This window comes from Schistocerca nitens, chromosome 3 (assembly GCF_023898315.1).
Source record: "Schistocerca nitens isolate TAMUIC-IGC-003100 chromosome 3, iqSchNite1.1, whole genome shotgun sequence".
In the NCBI taxonomy this organism is placed as follows: domain Eukaryota; kingdom Metazoa; phylum Arthropoda; class Insecta; order Orthoptera; family Acrididae; genus Schistocerca; species Schistocerca nitens.
In genome coordinates this window covers 906,205,836-906,230,550 of record NC_064616.1, presented here as the reverse complement: position 1 = coordinate 906,230,550, position 24,715 = coordinate 906,205,836, and the positions used below count along the sequence as shown (strand labels likewise).

Genomic DNA, 24,715 nt, shown 5'->3' with positions numbered 1-24,715 from the left:
TATCACTGTATATATTAGTCAGCTATGAAAAGTATAGTACCAAGCCTAGATTTATTCTAGAGCAGGTCAAGTGGATACAGCAACACACACAAAGTATTAGATCACTTTATAAGAGTTGAACATTCTCAAATACTTAACTTGGAAACAATCCATGTCAACAGAAATGTCACTATGTATTTTTTACTGTCTTTATAACTTGTGGTGCCATTGTGAGGTAAAAACTATCACCTGAGACGACATGCTGTGGACAACATCACATTCGCCCCCCCCCCCCCCCCCTCCGTTTCCACCACCCACCCAAACATCTGCACCGTCATCGTGTAGTGCTGAGACACCTGACAACGGTGGGAGCCTCATGCCAGGAGATCCCTGACGACGGTGGCAGCCTCATGCCAGCCATCTGAGGGTAGACTTCTGTGGACGTCAGCACTTCCATGGATCTCAGCAACATTGGTGGTGGTGTAGGCACCATTGGCACCACTCTGGACAGTGCCAACCACAATGGGTGGAGAGTCAGAGCTGATTGTTGTTTTGCACCCCAGTGATGTGCTGGATTTATGGGCTAAAATTCTGCATCACGCTCACTGATTTAAAAGTTCTGCAGCAGGCCCTTCTGATTCTGATGCAGCTCAGAGGAACCTTGAACAATTTAAAATGAAGAACTCAAAACTTTGGTGATGACACTGTGCTCCCAACACTGGTTCTTGCCAAAAACTTTAAAGAAAACATTGTCCTGCTACTGGAACTATGTCTGACCAGGTGGAACAATCTGTTTCCATGGTGGCTGCAGAAGATTCAACAAGGTACGGTGATGACAACGATGAAATAATTCTCCTGGCAGCTTCTCATCACTTGGAAAGGAACAGTGGGAGAAAAGAAAAATCTTTAAGACTTGCTCCTGTGTGTGGGGGGAATAGACTTTCTCCATGTGACTTTTGAACATTTGAACAAACTATTCAGCTTCACTTTTAAGATAAAGGTGGAAAGGAACAGTAGTTACGTGGTGTATGCAGTTGTTGGCAAAAAACTTGAAAATTGGCTGTTGTTCAAGACAAGGACAACAGGAAGACCCTCAAGGTGGAAAATAGAAGACAAAGCTGATATAGTATGAGTTGTTGTGGTGGATGTCATGGGGGCTACAAAAGGAAATTAACTGTACACGTCTATGACCAACAGCCATTGTGTGTTCCAGAATGGACCTGCAAAATCTCTGTGTGTGTGTGTGTGTGTGTGTGTGTGTGTGTGTGTGTGTGTGTGTTTTTTGTGACGGTCTGGAAGGACGTGGCCACTGAAAAAACCGTTGCAGTGGAGCAGACTCATGCTCTTTCAAACTACATGGCCACCAGCAGGGTACATATTGCAAAACCACCTGAAGAGGTAGGTCAGAAGCAATTGCTCCAACCATATGCCGCAAATCAAGAGGAAAGTTTTGAGGAATCTGAAAGTCTTTAGTACCAATTTGATAATATGGTTTCTCAGATGACTCAAACTGTGTCTAGTGCTTGTTGCTGCTGTCGTCTTCAGTCCAAAGACCGGTTTGATGCAGCTATCTGTGCTACTCTATCCCATGCAAGCCTCTTCATCTCTGAGTAATTACTGCAACCGACATCTTCCTGAATCTGCTTAGTGTATTCATCTCTTGGTCTCCCTGTACGATTTTTGCCCTCCATGCTTCCCTCCAGTACTAAATTGGTGATCTCTTGATGCCTCAGAATGTGTCCTACCCACCGAACCCTTCCTCTAGTCAAGTTGTGCCACAAATTCCTCTTCTCCCCAATTCTATTCAGTACCTACCCATCTAATCTTCAGCATTCTTCTGTAGCACCACATTTCAAAAGCTTCTATTCTTTTCTTGTCTAAACTGTTTATTGGCCATGTTTCACTTCCATACATGGCTACACTCCATACAAATACTTTCAGAAAAGACTTCCTGGCACTTAACTCTATATTCGATATTAACAAATTTCCCTTTCCCTCAGCATCACCTGATTTAATTCAGCTACATTACATTATACTCGTTTTGCATGTAGTAGATAATTAGACGGTAAAAGAGCCCAACATTGCAATTTTTGTGCTGTCTGCGGTAGGACAGGTTTGGAAGGATTGATTGAAGCTGTTTAAGGCCAATGATATGTAATCAAATAGAACTTCTGACTGTACAAATATTGGTGGAACTCAGTAACACCATAGACAATGGTGACCACCTCTTTTTCAAGTTGACTGTAATTGCATAGCACTTTGTTCAGAGTTTTCAGGGCGAAAGCAATGGGTCTACCAGATGAATCAATTTATGGGAGAGCACATCTCAAATTCTGTACGAAGATACATCCACAGATAACACAACTGGGTTAGCTTGTCAAAATGAATCAGACAGTGACAACAATGTGTCCTTTAACTGCCGAAATGCATTCTGACATTCTTGGGACCACACAAAAGGAATGCATTTCTGGCACAGTTGTTTCAGTGGAGCAGCAATTTGTGCAGCACTTGCAATAAACTTAATTTAATTTGTTAATTTGCCCAGTATGGCCCTTAACTCCTTGATGTTATGGGGTGCTGACAGATCTTCAATTTGTACAAATGTGAACGAGCAGGGTGAAGAGCCTGTGGATTTATAACATGTCCTAAATATTCAAATTCTTCATGGAAGAAAGAACACTTTTCCTTGTTAAACTTTAAGTGAACCATGATGAACACATTAAACAAACATTCTAAATTTGCTACATGTCCAGTGGGCATATGACCCATGACAACACAACCATCAGGATAGAATCTGCCCTGTCCCAGTCTGTCCAATAGTTCCGCCTGTCATGAGAGAGGAACTGAATTCACGACAGTTTGTGGGTTTACCATGACTTTGAATTCACATACAAATGTAAACTTCCTGGTGGCATCTTAATTATGACCGAGGGGGATGCCCACTGCCTTGCATAAATGTGTTGTATCACCCCTCTGTCTTTCAGTTGTTGCAGTTCCTCAGCAAGCTGCTCATGTTTAGCTTAGGGGACAGGCCTATTCTGACAAAATCATGGTTGCACATTGTCTTTAACAGTAATGTGCACCTCAAAATCTGTAGCCTTTCCTAATCCTGGTTCCAATAGTTGACTGTACTTATCGCACAAGTGAGAAACATTGGTATGAGGCACTGAAACACTGATTTGTAACGCATTGTAAGACACAGGTTGAGCAAATCAAACGAGTCTAAAGCAAAAAGGTTTGTACCATTTCTAGGACACAGTATATGAAATGAAACTCACTTTGTAACATCGTGAAAAGTTTCTGGCAAGCTGCAAATGCCAAGTACTGGTATTTTGTACCTATTACATGCAAATGAACAGAAGTAGCCTTCTATAGCCGTGGGCTACCTGTCATTTCATAGATATATTTACTGATGAAGGACAGAGATGCTCCTTTGTCTAATTGGAATTTGTCTTTTGAGACACTCTTAATTGGACTAAAAGTTTGTTCCTCTGTCTGTGGACTATAGCAGAATTCTGCAAAGCAGAAAAGCAAGTCTCCATTGGCACCAGCTGTAATGCTTATGCCGACCAGAAATTCGCTTTCTATAAGCTACGCTGAAGCCATGCAGTAGACTGGTGCCTGCCCCGGCTGTGTTGTGCACAGATTTTGTGGGCATAATGGTATTTACCACACGTGAAACACTTTACGTCGTGACAAGGACAAGAATTTCTATCATGATCTGAAGAATGCTGTGGACAAAAATTCGTCATGTTATTCTGAAATATGCCTCATGTACCACATGACTAAAATGTTTTTTTCTTTACATTTACTGTTAATCTGAGCCTTGCTTTTATTCACTTTAACAATAATCTTAGACTGAGAGTGAGTGCCGTGTGCATTATGAACAAGAGAAATAGATGGAGCAGCAAAATAAACTTCAGTGTGTGTCTACAGTACTTTAAGACTCTACAATAGACAAAACTGTGTAGGATAGTACAGCATATGCATGCACCTGACACATTTTCCATGATTGCATCATGTAAAATGACATCACTATAACAAGACCAGTTGAACCTACAGTATCTGGTTAGCCCTTTGTCAGCATTACACTGTATGAATGACTGTTGGGGCTACTTCTTTAGACAAAAAAAAAATTGAATCTCGCCACAGCAATGTGCTTTGTAATGCTCATCAGTTTTACGATCGAGTTTCTCATAGAAATTATCTACTTGATGAGAGTCGGGGAATAACTTTATGCATAGACAGTACACATCAGTTTTGACAGCGGACAGAAAGAAAGCAATATGCACCATACCTGTAATGTTGTATGCCGTTAAGTGTGCTTTGAATTTGGTGCATTATTCCAACCATTCCTTTTCTTTACTGTTAAACTGACAAAACTTGGGATCAGTAACCGGTTGTGGAGCTGCTTGTCGTGAAAGTGAGGTTGTCACCTGCTATACACTGAGCAGCAGTCGTTCGAGTCTGCCGCATCTGAAACTGAACAACTTCATTTAGAGACATTTCTCATGGGGACTCAGACATGGTTAAACTCTTTATAGGATACACAAAAATATGCAAGTATTATTGTCACCGTTCCTAGGGATACACCAAGCACTCGTGACAAGTACGGGAGCTTATTGTATATGGCGAACGGGACAACATGCTGGAGTACAAAAGCCACCATCATTGTCGCAATTGTAGTGTGTTTTAGCAAGCCTAGATTTATGTCTGGAGGAAGTCAAGAAGATACTACAGTACATACAAATTATATTTATTAAAATTTGAAAAATCTAAAAACTTAACTTGGAAACAGTCCATGGCCACATGAATCATCATCATCATCATCATCATCATCATCATTTAAGACTGATTATGCCTTTCAGCATTCAGTCTGGAGCATAGCCCCCCTTATAAAATTCCTCCATGATCCCCTATTCAGTGCTAACATTGGTGCCTCTTCTGATGTTAAACCTATTACTTCAAAATCATTCTTAACCGAATCCAGGTACCTTCTCCTTGGTCTGCCCCGACTCCTCCTACCCTCTACTGCTGAACTTAGTCTTGGTACTGACTTCCTTCTTGCAGAAGAGAGTAGATCGTAGCTGAGCGCTCACTGCATTAGCTTTGCTACATGAATGTCACTATGTATTTGTTACTGTCACTGAACGCTGTAACTGTTACCACTTGATACAATACAGAATGATAGTTGCATCTCAATGTACAATTGCCTTATAAACTTGATACACTATTCTGACTTATAGGTATGATAGGTCACAGCCAGATCTGGGCTAAAATGATATCATCATGGGCAATGATTACATAGTGGGCTGAGCAGTGCTGCACTCTGATGTAAGCAAGCTTCCGGCAGTGGATGCATATGGAAACTCTTGAGGGCATGTCTGTGCTGACATCTCTCATTCATTGCTGCACCTGACAGTGGCTGTCATTAGCTTGTGGTGCTATTGTGAGGTACCACATGTAAATTGGGACCTCACTCTTTGGATGACACCACAAAAAGTGTCACAAAAATGCAAGTTAGCAGGTTTCAGGCATAATATATGTGTATTAAAAGTTGTCTGGGTGTGGTGGGGCAGACCCTTTATTTTTACACTGGGAAACAGTAACTTCAAAGTGCTTACAGAGGCTCACGTGAATAATATAGTTTTAGGTGTAAAATGTGTACATTGTATTATAAAAGGCAGTAAAAATTATTTTTATTGGTGATAAGTCTGGAAGCATTATTTTATACAAAGAGGTAGCTCATCTTGAGAAACCGACCCATTGTAATTCATGATGTTTTTTCTGTCTAGTTCTCACTCTGCACCATATGTATACTGAGGTGATGCCACACCCCTGGCAGAACTGTCAAAGCTCACACCACACCACACCACACCACACCACACCACACCACACCACCCCCGCCTTGAGCCCTTTAGCGTGTAAACATACCTTTCTGCAATTTTTTTTCCATGCAGATTTAGAAAATTTTAGAAGTTCTTAATTAGTTCAATAATAACATAGAATTTTTGAAAAATATTACTTACATGAACTATATTGATGAAAAATATTGCACATAACACGTTAAAGATACCATTGTAATAAATAAATTACAAATTATGTACACTTTAAAATACTGAAAGTAAAACAAAAAATATATATTATTGTTTATGGCAGCTGCTGTAATTGATAATACAAGTATGATATGCATTGAATAAGAAATTATGTTTGCTCCTCATAAATTACTATTCATAAATTATTAATTAGAATTAAAAGACAGAGCTGTAATAATGAGTTGAGAAATTATTTCTTTCCAGGAATTGTGTAGTTGTTACAATTTTACTTTGCCTTTCCTTGCTTTGAGCCTAGCAAATTCATTGAATGTTATCAAGTCAAGTTTAACTGCTTGGTACAATAAACATTTGTTTAAACTAGGGTTAAACTTGAGATTAACAGAATATATCTGTCTAAGCATAATGAATAACAAACAAATTCTGTAACATTATTGATCTGACGCAGGGGACTTATTATTTAATTCTTTTTAGATTTACACAGCAGATCGTAGCAGCCAAAGCTTAGAAGCAGAAAAACTGGCTTGTGGGGAGGGGGGGGGGGCACAAGTAAATTACATATTCCCTCCACTTTTTTTGCTCGCATTCTCCACCATTGCATCTTATCCAGTCTGTCTGCAAAAATTGGAGGTCTCTTCAGTACCCTCTCACTTTATGATGATAATTGGATAAAATGATACCGTAGAAATGTCACTGTTACAAAAGTGTGAGTTTACAGTTGCAGATGGAAAGAAAGGTTTCTTCTTGTAGGCAAAGGACAGGAACATAAGGGGAGAAGAAGTCACATACGTCTCCCTATTAATTCTTAAACTGTCTTTCTTCTTATTTTCTTTTCTGGCCAGTTTTTGCACCACTTTTGTATCACTGAGATTTGTGGGGGCCGATCTTACCCCCCTCCCCTCTTCAATATGGCACTGCTCTGCTCAGCTTTATTTGTCATGCTTTCTTATCAGTGGAGGGTATGTCCGTAAATAATGTAAGATGCCTTTTTTTTGTGGTTTCATCTGGGTGACTGGCATATTATACACTATAAATACTTGAATATCTTTTTTCTCTGACAGGTGAAGAGCTTGATTGTAAAATTAATCTTTTGCAGAACTTAGTAATAGAGGAGCATATGATTGGACTAATCAGTGTCTGATGTGATATTATTGTGGTTTCTGACTATACAAGGTTTCAAAGAAGTATTGCCATTTCATTTAGCAACTTCAAAAGTTTCAGCATGGAGCTTGTTAGAAATTGTAAAAACTTTCCTTTTGTCATTCAAATTGCAAATAAACCACTGCTTTTGATGATACAGTTGGACTACAAGTAAGATAATGAATGCAACTCTATGAGCCACTGAACGTGGCATCTGGGAGCAGTATGTTCATTTTGATCATGGCAATGTTAACATGAAAAATAACTATAGAATTAATTAAAAAATGATGAGCACAATCACAGTTCACAATTTTCGGCCATTTGATACTAACAAGTTCGTTAATGAGTTACATCATCATAATTCCTACCAATTTCCTTTAAGTTTATTTTGCAGTTACGTGGTTTGTCCTTGTTAACTGATGCACTTGAAAAAAGGATGTAAAGAAATATTAATTGAGATCCTGTTTTAGTAATTTTTTTTCCTCCAAAAATTTCGCCAAGTCAGGGAGCTGGTCTTGCTGTCCCTTCTCACCATCCTGCAGACTTGCCTGCCTTTAACCCTCGAGCAGGAGTGCTGGGGTATAGAGGACCCTATGTTTCGTTTTTTGCTAGTGGGAACACTGCTTTTTTGTCAGAAATTACTTGTGCACTAGCTATTCTTACATTGTTCTCTTGGCTATTGATTGTAGTTGTTAGTTTCACTGCATCAATTTCTGTGTGCCTGTGGTTCTGAGAATCTGTTGGGAGAATGCTACTGGCATATAAAGTACCCCATGTGCCTGGTCCTGTAAGTAAGTACATAATTGGTATGTACAGGCAAACATGCATAGTTCTTTATACCAGATCAGTAGTTTGGGAAAAAAAAAAAAAAATGCCGGAATATATAGCTAAAATTCTGCAGGAGTTGTGTGATGGGTCAGATAATGAACTGGGCAGCTGTGGCAGTGGTGAACTGGACAATGAGGTGGAATTCAAGAAAGTGAGCATGGTAGTGACTCTTAGCAGGATGTTCTGTCTGTTACTGAGAGTGACAGTAGTGATTCAAGTGAAAATGGAAATGTGAAGTTTTTTATTGGCAGAGATTTTACAAAGTGGAGAGAAACTGTGAAGATTTTTACCAGAGTAAAGTTAGAAATAAGAATGCAGTAGAAGTGTTTCCTGGTCCTAGAAGCAGTGCAGATGACCTAAGTAATAGATTTTCTGCTTTTCATTAAATAAGAGATAACAGTATAATAGATAATTGTCACTCATAGGAATCTGTGTATACAGAAGAAAAGTGAATCATCAGAGTGCTTTTGCGATAGAGGTGTAAAGGAGACATCAAAACTGAAATACTTCCTTTGCTAGGATGTTTATATCTGGTTGGAACAAAGAAAGGACATCACACTAACGCACTCAAGGTATGGAACTCGAACAGAACAGGAATGCAAGTTCTAAGTTACAAGAGATTTTTGTTTTTAGTCCAATGTATGCAATTTGATGACAAGAACACATAAGCTGAAAGAAGAAAAATAGACAAACTAGCCTCCCCCTGCGGGTTCGGGGGTTAGAATAGGCCCGCGGTATTCCTGCCTGTCGTAAGAGGCGACTAAAAGGAGTCTCAAATGTTTCGGCCTTATGTGATGGTCCCCTCTCGGGTTTGACCTCCATCTTTCTAAATTATTCCGAAGAGTGAGCCAATTGGGGAAGGGCGCCTTACATGGTGCACTGTATCCGTCGTGCATTGAGACCTTTAGCCGGATTTTTCGTCGTTGCAATGGTGTCCCGCTCGTTTTCCATCTCTTGGGCGAGGATACGTCCCTGGGTGCGATTACCACGCTGCACTCTGCAGTGTTGCTTTTAACTGCGACGACGACCTTGGACATTTTTGCACCTAAGATCCAGCACGGTAGCCAGTCCGTTGTGGTGGGGCCGCCATGTACCCTGTTGGTTTTAGTCCCCTGACAACACAGGGATCGCTCTACTGATGCCTGCGCCGTTAACTCCCCACATATGCCAAGGAGTAGATGCCCATCTCCCTGGGGCATCAGGACTCCCGGCAATGGCCATCCTGCCAGGTGGTTATTGCTGCGGCTGGGTGGCGCCCGTGGGGAGGGCCCTTGGTCGGAGTAGGTGGCATCAGGGCGGATGACCCGCAATGAAGCGTGGTACATCCTCTCTCGCTGGCGGCCAGCCACCAGCAGTCTCTAAGCGTTCGAGGGCTCATTTTAAAGCTAACGTTTATGACCCCAAATCGTTCCCATCCCTGGCCACACCATGGGAGGAACGAAAGGCAATGAATGACAGTGACGTGTATTCGCCCAGGTATCTCGTCTGTACCAGAGCTGATGGTGACTCGTTTCTATCCGTGAAGCCTCAGTTCTTTGTATAGCATTTAGAGGACAAGTTTGGGGAGGTGGAGGGCTTGTCCAAAATGCGCTCTGGGTTAGTTTTGATAAAAACGGCATCCTCTGCGCAGTCACGCAGGCTACTTGCTTGTGACAAGTTGGGGGATGTTAACGTTACCATCACCCCACATAAGAGTTTAAATATGGTCCAGGGTATTATTTTCCATCGGGACCTACTTTTGCAGTCTGATGATGAGCTGCGCACCAATTTAGAGCGCCGAGGTGTACATTTCGTCTGGCGCGTTCATCGGGGTCCGAGGGATAATCAGGTAGCTACCGGTGCCTTCATCTTGGCCTTCGAAGGTGATACATTACCAGAGAAGGTCAAGGTGATGGTCTACCGATGTGACGTCAAACCCTATATCCCTCCCCCCCCCCCCCCCCCCCCCCCCCGCCTCCCATGCGGTGCTTTAAGTGCTGGAAGTTTGGTCACGTCCTCTCGCTGTACTTCTAGCCTCACATGTCGAGATTGTGGACGCCCATCTCATCCCGATACTCCATGTGCTCCGCCTCCCATCTGTGTCAACTGTGGAGAGCCTCATTCCCCTTGCTCGCCGGACTGCAGTATCTTACAGAAAGAACGCAAAATCATGGAATATAAGACCCTGGACCGACTGACCTACACTGAGGCTAAGCGGAAATTTGAACGGCTACATCCCGTGCGCATGATGTACATCCCGTGCGCATGATGTCATCTTATGCCTCCACTGTCACTCCTGATCCAGCTCCTTCAGCTGCAAGACATACAGTCAGCTCTCAGAGTCATAGGACCTCACCTGCCCCCTTGACGATGGGGGCCCCTTCTCTCGCTTTTGCTCCCACACCATCTACCTCAGGAGCAGCACCCACTAAACCACTGGGGACACCAGTCCCCACTTCTAAGCCAGAGAAGCGTAAGTCTTCTTCGGCTTCTCTCGCTCGGAAGGGATCCCTTGGGTCACTCCCTTCCCAGGTTCCTACCAGCGGCACAGCAGATACCAACCAGTGGCTGAAGAAGCCACAGGTCGCTGGTCGACGGGCTTTGCGATCCTCTTCGGTCCCGGAGACTGACTCCAATAAGCCCTCTCAACAACGGCAACCAAAGGAACAGCGAGAGAAAACGACTTTGAAGACCCGTAAGTCCAAGACACCTGCGGTGGCACCTACTCCACCGCTACCTAAAAGCTTTGCATCTGAGGATGAGGTGGAGATCCTTGCGTCCGCTGAGGACCCCACCTCGCCGGTCCCTCAGACGCAATGGATAGCACTTGCACGGGTGCTCAATCGGAGGCAGCAGGTGACCCAGCGGCGTAATCTGCCTTCCCAGTCCCGTCACGCCTTTCTCCGCCATGGAAAATACCATCCTCCAGTGGAACTGCAGCGGTTTCTTCCACCATCTAGCTGAGCTCCGCCAACTTACCAGCCTTCACCCTTTCTTCTGCATTGCTCTTCAGGAAACTTGGTTTCCAGCAATGCAAACCCCCACCCTCCGTGGCTATCTGGGTTATTATAAGAACCGGGCAGCATATGAAAGGGTGTATGGTGGCGTCTGCCTCTATGTCCTTCACACTCTGCACAGCGAGTCTGTCCCTCTCCAAACACCTTTATAGGCTGTCGCTGTTCGGGTGTGGATGCCACAGGCTGTTACCGTCTGCAGTCTTTACCTTCCACCGGATGGTGATGTCTCGCAGCATGTCCTGGCTGCGCTGATAGCCCAGTTGCCGCCACCTTTCTTGCTATTGGGCGACTTCAACGCCCATAACCCTCTGTGGGGTGGGTCAGTGGCAACAGGTCGAGGCGCCACCGTTGAGCATTTATTGTCGCAGCTCGATCTCTCGATTTTAAATGATGGTGCCTTCACACACTTCAGTGTGGCGCATGGCACATACTCCGCCATTGACCTTTCAATCTGTAGCCCTAGCCTCTTACCGTCTGTCCAATGGAGTGTGCATGACGACCTGTGTGGTAGTGACCACTTTCCGATCTTTCTGTCACTACCACAGCGTCACTCTTCTGGGCGCCCTAGCAGATGGGCTATGAATAAGGCTGACTGGGACTCGTTCTCCTCCACTGTCGCTATTGAGCCTCTCTCTAATGATGACATTGATGCGGTGGTTCAATCTGTCACCACTGGCATCGTTACTGCCGCCGAATCTGCCATTCCCCGTTCCTCTGGGTCCCCTCGGCAGCGGACTGTGCCTTGGTGGTCGCCTGAGATCGCTGCAGCGATTAAAGATCGCCGGCGGGCACTACAGCGTCACAAGCGACATCCCTGCATTGAACACCTCATCACCTTCAAACGGCTACGTGCGCGGGCCTGCTGCCTTATCCGCCAAAGCAAGCAGGAGTGCTGTGAGCGGTATGTGTCCACCATTGGCCTCCATGTCTCTCCATCGCAGGTCTGGGCCAAGATCCGACGCCTCTATGGCTATCGGACCCCTGTCAGCGTCCCTGCACTCTCACTGAATGGAGCAGTTTGTACAGACTCCGACGAAATTGCCAACAGCTTGGCAGAGCATTTTGCTCTTAGTTCCGCTTCTTCCAATTACCCACTGGCCTTCCGCTCCATTAAAGAGCGGATGGAACGTCGGAGCCTTTCGTTTCGCACCCACCACCCAGAATCTTACAATGCTCCATTCAGTGAGTGGGAATTTCGCAGTGCCCTAGCCGCTTGCCCTGATACCGCTCCTGGGCCAGATGGCATCCACTGTCAGATGCTGAAACACCTTTCAGTGGACTGCCAGCGGCGCCTCCTCGATCTTTACAACCGTCTTTGGGTCGAGGGGGAGTTTCCGTCACAATGGTGGGAAAGCATTGTCATCCCCTTTTCGAAACCTGGAAAGAGCCCTCTGGAGGTGGACAGCTACCGTCCCATTAGCCTCACCAACGTTCTTTGCAAGTTGCTGGAACGGATGGTGAGCCGGCGCTTGAATTGGGTACTGGAGTCTCGGGGCCTTCTGGCTCCGTCTCAGGGTGGGTTCCGTAAAGGTCGCTCCGCCACCGACAATCTGGTGAGCCTGGAGTCGGCCATCCGTACTGCCTTTGCCCGCCGTCAGCACCTGGTCGCTGTCTTTTTCGACATGCGGAAGGCGTACGATACGACATGGTGTCATCACATCCTTTCTATGCTTCATGGATGGGGTCTTCGGGGTCCTCTGCCGCTTTTTATCCGCAATTTTCTGTCGTATCGAACCTTCCGCGTGCAAGTGGCGGCCTCATATAGTTCCTCCCACGTCCAGGAGAACGGTGTGCCACAGGGTTCTGTTTTAAGTGTCTGCCTGTTTTTACTAGCCATTAATGGGCTCGTTGCGGCCGTGGGCAATTCTGTCTCCGCTTCCCTGTATGCTGACGACTTCTGCCTTTACTATAGCTCTATTGGCATTGCAGCTGCTGAACGTCAGCTACAGGGCGCTATCCGCAAGGCGCAGTCTTGGGCTGTAGCGCGTGGTTTTCAGTTTTTGGCTGCCAACACCCGCGTTATGCATTTCTGCCAGCGCCGAACGGTCCATCCTGCGCCGCGGCTTTATCTTGACGGCGAACTTCTTGCTGTGGTGGAGACCCACAGGTTTTTGGGTGTACTTTTTGATGCCCGGTTGACTTGGCTGCCTCATATTCAGCAGCTTAAACAGGCGTGTTGGCGGCATCTCAATATTCTGTGATGCTTGAGCCACACCAGCTGGGGCGCCGACCGATCTAACTTGTTATGGCTCTACCAGGCGTTAATCCAGTCCCGTCTGGATTATGGGAGCCTGGCTTATGGCTCCGCTTCCCCATCTGCGTTGCGGGTACTGGACCCAATACTACACAGCGGGATACGACTTGCCACTGGTGCCTTCCGCACCAGCCCTGTGGACAGCGTACTAGTGGAGGCAGGTGTCCCTCCCCTGCGGTTACGGCGCCAACGTTTGCTGGCCGCTTATGCTGCCCATGTTTTTAGCTTGCCTGGGCATCCAAACTATCGTCTCCTGTTCCCGCAATCGGTCGTCCATCTGCCAGAATGTCTGCCCCGGTCTGGTTGTACGATCGCGGTCCGCGTCAAAGAGCTTCTCTCAGAGCTTAGGGTTTTCACTTTTCCACCTCCTTTCCGGGCCACTTTGCGTACTCCCCCATGGTGTGTTCCTCGCCCTTGCCTTCGGCTCGACTTGGCACTGGGCCCGAAGGACTCCGTCCCTCCAGAGGCCTTCCGCCGCCGCTTTTATTCCATCCTGGCCACGTATCAGGGCTCTGGCATTGTTTACACTGACGGTTCGATGGTTGCTGGTCGTGTCGGGTATGCGCTAACTCTAGGGGACCATTCCGAACAACGTTCCTTGCAGGATGGCTGCAGCATTTACACTGCTGAGCTGGTTGCCATCTTTCGTGCCCTAGAGTATATCCGCTCCTGCTCAGGTGAGTCCTTCATATTCTGTAGCGATACCCTGAGCGGTTTACGAGGTCTCGGCCAGTGTTTCCCTCGTTCTCCTCTGGTGATGGCTATCCATGAGTCCCTGCATACTCTTGCCCGTTGCGGCCGCTCTGTGGTCTTTGTGTGGACCCCCGGTCATGTCGGTATCCCGGGCAATGAACGTGTTGACCGCCTGGCCAAACAGGCCACCAGTGAACCCACTCTAGACATTGGCCTTCCGGAGACTGATTTGAGGGCAGTCTTACGCCGCAAAGTTATGTCGCTCTGGTACGCTGAATGGTGCGGTCTGACCACCCGTAACAAACTCCGTGCCGTCAAGGAGACGACGACTGTGTGGCACTCCTCGTTGCGCGTCTCTCGCAAGGAGTCTGTCGTCCTATGCCGACTGCGCATTGGGCACACACGGATGACCCACGGCCACTTATTGCGCCGTGAGGACCCACCTCTGTGTCGCTGCGGCTCCATTTTATCTTTGGTCCACATTTTCTTGGAGTGTCCGCTTTTAGCTGTGCTCAGGCAGACGTTCGCACTGCCTGACACGCTCCCTGCCCTTTTAACTGATGACCCTGCTATGGCTGGCTTAGTTTTACGTTTTATTTGGGCAGGGGGTTTTTATCATTTGATCTGAGTGTTTCTGTTTTTTAGTGTTGATTCTGGCTTTTGGCCTCTGATTTTAAACTGAGTTTTTAATGTGTTCTCGGTGGTTGGCTTTTCCTTTTTTTTTCTTTATGGTCAGCCAACCACCGTCACACTCTGTGTGATTTTAATTTGTTTTGTCTGATCTCTGTCAGCGTATTTCTTGTCCCATGTCGTCTCACGTCTTTCCTGCTGTTCGTTTTTATTCTCTTTGGGTGGTTTTAATTTTTTGGACAAAGGGACCGATGACCGTTGCAGTCTGGTCCCTTTAATCCCACAAACCAACCAACCTAGACAAACTAGCTGTCATTCATCCTTTCTTGCAGTTTCAGATGCAGGAATTTGCACAAACTGGGGTCCTATGTGACTATTGATAGAAAATTGGAGGCTTTCCAAGGGTGCTGCAGTTTTATGCAGTATATTCGCAATAAGCCTGCAAAATATGGAATAAGGTCTTTGCTATGTGTGACTCAAAAGCATTTTTTACAAGTAATTTAGAATTATACTGTGGAAAGCAAGAGGATGGCCAGTATCAGACCTAAAACGAGCCAAGTGATATAGTAATGCACCTGGTTCCTAACATTGACATCAGATTTGATAACTGTCATCCTTTGGTGACATATCCCCTAAAGAAGCAGCTCATTTTTATGGGGACACTGAAGGAGAACAAAAAGAGAAACTCTTGTTGAATTTGAGGCAAGCAAAAATTGAGAAGTTGGGTCTTCAATTTTAGAATTTCAAAAAGATGTCACTCTCACTTCATAAATACACGAGAGAAACAGATCGATGATATTGCTATCCACGATGCATGAACTACCAATACTGGATGATAAAATAAAAAAAGCTTGAAATAATAATGGACTACGACATGAGAAAAGGGGACTTTGACACAGTGGATCAGTCATGTAATGCGTACAATGTCTTGTGCATAACAAGGATATGTCCAATGGGCATCTTTCACTCTTTCACGAATGTCGCAGGAATCAGTGCGTAAGTTTTGTGTACCTGAAATTCACAAAACCCTTATTACGCAAGAAGAATTTTTTGAAGAATTTAGCAATGGTGTTGATGAAGCCTCATCTAACTGAAAGATCCAAACTAATGTGTCTTCCTGATGGCATTTTTTCATTCTTGATTAAATATCAAAAACTCTTGGAAACGAATGACATATGTCCATCTACTTTTCAAGGATCAGCAAGCAAGAAATGTGGGAGGTGTGTAATTTGTGGCCGAGAAAAAGATGTATCAACAATCATTATATGTAATATATGCAAAAAGTTTGTAAGAAACATTTGACAATTGCTTACAGTTGCAATAACTGTAATGACTAAGTCCTTAGTTTGACTGTGACTTACGTTCATGAGGCCTAAAATGTAGGAGCCACACACTAAACTGAAAAATAAAGTAAACCTTGAAGTGAAACACTTTGTATTAACTTCTTATTATATATTTAAATTGTTATCTAAAGAATTTCAAATAATCAAACAAGATCACAAAAAAAAAAGAAAAATTAAAATGCTCAGTAACAGTATTCGCAAAATAGACACCATTTTTGCAGAGTTTGAGACCGTGTTATGTTAATTAAGTTGTGGGGTATGAAAAATCTCATGCGCCTACTCGACTAATGAAAATGTGGTGTGCCTGCTTGAGGATTAATATACATTATTACAACAAAGAAAGTTACATTTCTTTTATATTTGTTCACCAGATGTGGTGTGGAAATTTTTAAAGGTTTAGTTTTTAACCTACATAAGACACAATACATGCAATTCTGTACTGCTCAATACCTGATCGCGCAACATTGGAAACTAATCACTATAGCAGAATATTGTAATTTCCCACATGTTTACATTGATAAGAATCTGAACTGGATAGAACATGTTATAGATTGTCGTCTTAAACATCAGAGCTTTGCAACTTTTGTATAACAGAAGTATATCTGGGAAACGAAAATCTCAAAATTTGTGGTTTACTTTTTATATTCTCATTCACTGTTGTCTTCATTGAAGAAGAAAGTGTTGCTGCACAGAAGTGTGTAATGATGTCCAATGTAGATCCTTGTTATGCAATGTGGCACACTAGCATCTGCCTCTCAGTTTATTTGCTCCCTTAGGAAGTTACTGATAATTAATCACAGTTTAAGAATAAGAACAACATTCATATATATAATACTAGGAGGAGAAATGACTTACATTACTGATCACTCAGTCTTAATATGACACAGAAATGGGTGAGATTTGCAGCCATAAAAATTTTTAACTCTTACCCAATTATGTGGAATAATGTGAAATTAATTAAGAGGTCTGACCATTAAAAAAATCTAAGAAAAGAACACTAATTTAATACATTAATATCAGTGGGATCCAGACTTAGGTACTTTGTTGTTTTGAAAATGGCTTGTACTTCTCATAAGTTTCACAACTGTTGGTACTGTCTGCTTTATTTTATACCAGTTTCATTTCTTGGTTAGTTAACTTATATGTTGACAAATGTTGCATACATTACTACTGTATGGTGTGGTTAATGACAGAATGCTATTCAATGATGAACTCAAACAATAGTGTCATGTAGAATAGAGAAACGTGTTTGTGCAGCACTCTAAGGAATGGAGTAAAGGATAGTTGGCATGCATACATGTTGAACTATTCTGAAAAGGCAAATATAAAAGTTTTCTTTAAAAGCTGGCCCAACTAGAACAATTGAAACACAAAGCAGCACTGATAAGCCTTTAAATAAATAAAGAAAAAGGTACTTTGTCATCATAACTGACAAATATATACATAGTATGTAGTCATAATAACCTAAAACAGAAGCTTTTGTTGTATAGAAAACAATTGCTGGATAGAGTGTCATGAAAGTAAACTAGGGTCATCAGAATGACTATTTTCTGACTGAAAGAGGAAAAGGGACACACTACCATAAATGTGGAATGTGAGAAAGAACATGTACTTTGAATGTAAAATATAGATATACAAAGGGGACTCAAGAACAAAGAAAATGTTTTCTCACACATTGAGCTAAAAACAGAAAATGGTTTTTCCCATGCTCATATGTCAAAAAATGGCAATGCAACTGAATTACATAAAATAGAGAAATCTAAAGACAGCTTGTGAATGTTCTAGTGGGCCTGCATAAGACATGAGGAAAGAGGGGCACATCTGCTTGGACATGTTGTCATGGTCTATGTTGGCTGCTCATCTTGCTAACAGCTCTAACTTCAAGTTATAAAAGGCCACTGTGCGTAGCAGATTGCGGTCCTTGGAATATTTTTCCTCCTCTCTCTCTCTCTCTCTCTCTCTCTCTCTCTCTCTCTGTGTGTGTGTGTGTGTGTGTGTGTGTGTGTGTGTGTGTGTGTGTTTTACGGCTGTATTTTGAGATTGCTTCTAACTGAACATGAGTTGTTGACTTACAACTTATGTTGTAGTCCCTTCATTTGGATACATTTGTTTTAAGTCATACATTTATGGTGCACAATATTGAACCAGTTGTAGCATAGATTTGTTTAAATTCGAAAGTGCTGCTGCAGATACAGAAAAGGTGTATATAATTGAGTCTACTTGATGGGCTCAGGAGACACTGACAGAGAATTCATGGAGGTTTGTGATGCATTGCTTCATTGTAAGACTGTGACTAATATGTTTCTCTCTCTCTCTCTCTCTCTCTCTCTCTCTCTCTCTCTCTCTCTCTGCATTTCTCATCATTTTCATCCAGAAAATGATATTCTATGACTTATTGGGATCCTGTGCTATTGCTGTACAGTAAATTTATTCTATAATAAAATTATTGTGTTTGTTTTAGGGAGAATATCTGAAGAACAAAATTTTGAAACTGGTGTAGATTCTGCTGCTAGTGATGAAGACAGTACAAGCACAGATGAAGATGATGTAACTAAGGAATGCTTACGTATATTTCAAGAATATGAACCAAGAAAAGTGACATGTGTCCCTGAGCCAGTACAGAACAAGGTAAGTTTTTTATTGTTTAAGGCTACATGAAAAGAGGAGATTGGGAGTGAAATGAGATGAAAAGTTCTTAGTTGCTAATTATATCATTTAATGATTGATTTACCGTTTCCTTTACTTCAAAACAAAATAGATTTTAGGAAACATGAGGTTAAACAGAACACAATAATGTATTTTTTACTGTAATGTTGAAAATTGTACTTATTTTTCATAATATAAGTGTAGCTTCATATTAATAACACTACTTTATCTACATCTACATTCCACAAGCCACCTTGCAGTGTGTGGCAGAGGGTACTTTGTGTACCACTGTCATTTCCCCCCTTTCCTGTTCATCACGAATGGTTCATGGGAAGAACAGTTGCTGGTAAGCCTCAGTGTGGAATCAGATCTCTTTAAATTTATCTTCGCGGTCTTGTTGTATTTATGCAGGAGGAAGAAATCTATTTGTTGATTCTTCTAGGAATGTACGGGGTCGGAACTTTAACAGTAGATCACACAATGATGCAGGACGCCTCTCGTGTAGTATCTGCAACTGGGATTGGTTGATCATCTCCATGATACTTTTGTGCTTACTAAATGAACCTGTAATGAAATGTGCTGCTCTTCGTTGGATCTTTTGCATTTCCTCTATCTATCCTGTCTGGTGTGGATCCCACACTGATGAGCAGTATTCAAATACTAGTCAAACAGTCTGCCTGCTTAGCTGAGTGGTAACGTGCTCGCCTTCCATGCAAGTGGGACCAGGATAGATTCCTGGCCAGTTTGGAGATTTTCTCCACTCGAGGACTGGGTGTTGCGTTGTCCTCATCATCATTTCATCCTCATCACCGCCGTGCAAGTCGTCCAATGTGGTGTCAACTGAAATAAGACTTGCACTTGGCGGCCAAACTTTCCCGGATGGGGCCTCCCGGCCAGCTATGCCGTATGCTCATTTCATTTCCAGTAGTCAAACAAGGGTTTTTTTAGCTACCTCCTTGTTAGTTTTGTGGGGCCATTCCACTTTAAATCATTCCATATGCATACTCCTAGATATTTTGTGCAAGTAACTGCACCGAGTGATTTTTCTGCAATTGTGTAATCATATAGTAATGGGTCTTTCCATTTGAGTACAAGCAATACATTATATTTCTTGCTGTTGAGGGTTAATTGCCACTCCCTGACCAAGGGCCAATCCTCTGCAGGTTTACCTGCATTTCTCTACATGTTTCTAGTGTTGTGACTTCTCTATGTGCTACACTATCATCCACAAAAAGCATTATGGAATTTCCAGTGTTGTGTACTGTGTGAAAAAGTAATGGATCTATAACACTCCCTTGGGGTATGCCTGAAGTCAGTTTTACATCTGAAGGCTTCTCTCCATTGAGAATAACATGATGTGTTCTGTTTGCTAGAAGCTGTTCAAGCCAATCACACAGTTTGCCTGATGTTCTGTACGCTCACATTTTGTTAATTAGGTGGCAGTGTGAAATTTTATCGAATGCCTTACAGAAGTCAAGGAACACAGCATCTACCTGGACACCAGTATGTACCACCACCTGGGTATCATGGAAAAACAGATCAAGCTGGGTTTCACGTGATCATTGTTTTTGGAACCCATGTTGATTTCTAAAGAGGAGAGTTTTGGTCTCCAGAAATGTCAATATGTGAACATAAAATGTGTTCCAAAATTCTACAACTAACCAATGTCAGAGATACAGACTATAGGTTTTGCAACTATTTGATGACCTTTCTTGAAAATGTAAACAACCTGTGCCCTTTTCCATCAGGAACACTACTCTTCTCCAGAGACCTACAGTATACTGCTGCTAGAAGAGGGTGAAGTTCTTTTGTGTACTATCTGTAGAATTTTATTGGTATCCTGTCATGTCCAGTGGCATTCCTTCTGTTGGGTGATTTCATTTGCTTTTCTATACTATGGTCACTTTGGTATCAGCCATTTCGTCATTTGTGCAATGATTTAATAAGGCACAATGCTAACCATCTCTTCAGATGCATTGGGCCACCATTGCCTCTGAAGAGGTACTACAGTCTGATCTTCCACTCTGAAACAGTTGTAGAAAAAGACGTTTAGTATTTTGGACTTTTCGGTGTCATTGTCTTTTCAGTGGGATTGTTGTCCCAGAGTGTCTGTAAAGATGGCTTCCATCCATGTAATGATATAACATGAGACCAAAACTTCTCAGGATTTTCTGTCAAGTCAGTAGACAGATTTTTACTTTTGAATTCATTGAACACCTCATTCATGACCCTGCTTAGCTAATTTTGGCTACATTCATTTGTTTGTTTGTCTGTTAGGCTTCCTCTCATTGGTGAACCTCTCTTTGCTTTCATAGCATCTTTCTAACATGGCTGTTGAACTTCAGTGGGTCTTTTCCATCCTCACAACTGTGCTTCAGATGTACATATCTAAAGTGTATTGTATAACGGATTTTGAACTGTGTCCATTGATACTCAACCTTGTTAGTGCTGAAGATGAAACTTTTGCTGAAGATGAAACTTTCATGCTGACTGCTCAGGTAATCTGAAATCTGTTTCTTTTCACTCTTGTTAAGCAGTAAGATCTTCCTACCTGTCTTTGTATTCTTATTTACCTGTATTCAGGGATGCTGTAATGGTTTTATGATCACTGAATTCCTGTTCTACACTTACTGACAAGGAGAATGTAGCAAGTGCCCTACCCCGATTTCCACAGACTTCTTTCAGCGTAAGAGGCGTGAAAATTAGTGAACACATGTCTCGCTTATCTTGTATGTACTTGACCATTTCTAAAAAAATGATGGTCGAAGATTCCAAGATTTCGAGATACTGCATGTGTCTTTTGTGGCACGATATAGTCAGATGCAGTGGTGGCCCAATGATTAGCATTGTGGCCTATTAATTTTGCACCCTTTGTTTGAAGCCTGATTATTGTTTTTATTTATTTTATTTTTATTGTTTTCACTTATTTTCTATGTCCATAGAAGATTACTACATGAATGTTTCTTGTCAAATTAGTGGGTACAAGGGTGTTATATTAAATGTGAAATTACAACTGGGCTTCACAGTAAGTGTCACATATTTGTTATAGAATGTATGTGTATATGGTGCTTTTTAAATCTCATATTCTGATATTTCATTCTTATATTAATTCTTATATTTTATTCATATATTTATTCTTCGGGAAAATTTATGTGTTCCCTTGGACAATACCAATCATGGAAACATTCGAAACACAGGCATTCATAACACCATGAATATTGCACAAAGGCAGGTTTGCCACAGTGACAGTTTTCGTATAATTCACACTCGAGAAAGAAACATCATTAACACTGGTGAATATTCCACATGTTGGCAATAATTTTGTAGCACACCATGCAGAACTGATCACTTTTCTGCAAACTGGCGCTTGCAGTTGATTATGAATCAAGATAAGCTGCTGGAATTTCTCTGAAAACAATTTCAAATAATTTTCTTTTTATTCATCTGATAAGCAATTTGCAGACTAGTAAGGACAATGTTACATCAGTATACACTGGAAAATATTTTGTAGTAACTTTCTACAGACACGGGTGTATAAATGAACAACAAAAATAAAAATAAAGGGGATAACCACATTTCGAACATGGGATGCATAAATTAAGAAGTCGTGACCCTAACTATTGGGCCACCATTTTGTCTGAGGATATCACCCGGTGAAAGGCATGCACAGGAGCTTGAAAACTTTGACTGTCAATTTTTCTGAAACGGTTGAAGATCTACGGATAAGCTAAGACATGTGTTCACTTATTTTGACTCCTTTTCCACTCGGTGAAGTTTCTGGGAAATCGGACTGTGGTACTTGCCGTGTTCTCATGAGTAGAGTAGTTTGGGTATGTTTGTTGCCAGCAGATCTAAGATGTTACCTCCATGAGTCAGATCACTATTAACTGCTCAAGGTAGTTTTTGGATAAGGACTTTTTTTTAACTTTCTTAAGGCTGTGGAAAGTACAAAATGTATATGCGCACGAAGATATTTTAATGTTTTGGGTCCTAATTTGACATAGTGTCAGCTATTGTTAACTTTGAAGACAAAAGTCTTATTACATAAAAAGTACACTGATTAAGAAGCTAGAAACATATTTCAGAGAACATGCACATGAGGACAAGGTAAAAGTTTTTGGACTGGCACAGAGATGACATAGAATACCAACGAAATTTAGATATTTTTTTTTCTTTTTTTGTGGGTACATGTTGTGCAAAGTACTGTTGTGAATCAAGTGCCAACTTGAGCTGCCAAATAATTTTGCTTATATGGTTTTTTTTTTAATTAGTCATGTTGTGTCCATTTTTTCAAATAAAATTTTGTGTTTTGAACATTTTGCCACCAGTGTAAATTTATCCAAAGCTGACAAAGCCCTAAGTGTGCTTCTTCATTTCCACCAGTTAAGAAATAGGCAGTTGAATTCAAATATATCTGTAACTATCATGAAGATGGTGCATGTGAAGTGCATCAAAAATTTGCCATAGAAGATGAGGAAGTCCTCAATATGGTGTTGCAAATAAGCAATGAAGTGTGTGTGAAATAGCTGATGCCATAGGCATATCAGTGAAGACTGTGCCACATTTTACTTGGAACATTAATTAGAGGAAGCTTTGTGTGATATGGGTGCAACATTTATTGAATGATGATAGAAAGTAAATGAATAAACAAACTGACTCTCATTTATTTGCAAAGACAGACTATCTATGAATAAAAGGAATTTATCAACAATGTTTAAACATTAGAAAAATGATTTTATGCATTCATTTGTTATGGGGGATGAGGTGTGGAACCATCACTTCATGTCAGAAACAAAGTAACAATCAGAATTGTTAGAAATTTTGAGGTGGAAGCCCGTGGCACCAAAAAAGGAAGAGTCAATTTTTCATTTTTCTGAAATGTTGTATGGTGAAATATTATTTGATACTCAAAAGGAATTCTTTTGATGGATTACCCTGCAAACGTAATGGTAAATACTGTGTAAGTCTCATAGACCAATTGGATGGAAAACAATGTTAAAAGAGACTGGATTGCAGAAGGGGAAGGAGGGGGAATATTTATCAGAATGATGTGCCTCCCGAAAAACATTCTTTGGCTTGGAATGGGGGAGAGGGGGAGGGGAATTGGAAGTGGAAGAACAAGTTGTTGGAACCTACACCATTTTAATCAGATTTGGCAGCCTCTAACTTACAGCCACATATAAAGATATTTGTCGCTGGAAAACATTTTGGGCCTAGTGAAGAGGTTGTGACAGCATATTTTGAAGAAATTCTTGAATAGTGAATCGAGAAAGAATGTACTTAAAGGAAAAGCACTAAACATAGTGTTATGAACTAAAGAATAATTTGTTGAAAATGTTTATTTTTGCTGTAAAAATATCGAGTTTTTCTGCCGAGCTGACAAGTGTTCACTTTGTTGTTGTATAAGAAACTTTATTTGCTGTAGAAATATAACATTCACAGAAAGAGACAAAGACAATTTATGTGATGAGAGGTCTTGTCTCTATAAAATGTCTAGGTGTGTGGAAATTGTTTGAAAGTAAAGAAACCTGGAGATCTAAGAACTGTGTGGAAAAGTAAATTAAATTCTATAGTAATAAAGAAGCAGCTTAAGAAACTGTTCCTACAAAACAGCTATTATTGAAGGTTGATATCTAATTGCTCCAGAAATATAGGTACCAGTTCATGAAGTGAAAATTTGAGGAATAACGGCAGAGAGCTATTTAACAAATGACAGTCAAATCAAACTAAATGTATAAGTGTTGCAGAAGTAGTATGAGGTGAGTAAATTGATATTTCAAGACAAAAATTTGTTGTTGCCCTGAGACTTGTACCTTGGCAGGCAGTAACAGTTGTTTCATCATCAGTTGAGTCAAAGAATTAGGGCTGTTCAGTGTCATTGTAATTTTTTTGATGAAAATGTGTGATTTTTTTGGACTCACTGTAATTTTCTCCAAAACAGAAGATTATCAAAGATGATGATGCAACAGTAATATGAATTCATTCTTCATTTAAATGATGCACACAATCCACAGTAGTCTCTAGTGATGACCATTTTAATAAGTTTTCAACCCATAGGTTTCATGAATCTCTGAGCAGTTTACAAATTTGCCACCACAAGTGCTGACATCTGTCTGTTGCAGGTGTGCATATGAGAGTGCTTTGTGGCATGCG

General features: G+C 41.9%; 1 protein-coding gene across 2 annotated transcripts in view; it reads left to right on the top strand.

The window, feature by feature from the left end:
• Positions 1-24,715, top strand: part of LOC126248962 (RNA exonuclease 1 homolog) — a 231,373-nt gene that overhangs the window by 64,917 nt on the left and 141,741 nt on the right. For both annotated transcript variants that reach the window (XM_049950510.1, XM_049950509.1), the window contains exon 3: positions 18,378-18,544. In XM_049950510.1, coding sequence (XP_049806467.1) covers positions 18,378-18,544 — 167 coding nt within the window. The remainder of the gene's footprint in view (positions 1-18,377; positions 18,545-24,715) is intronic.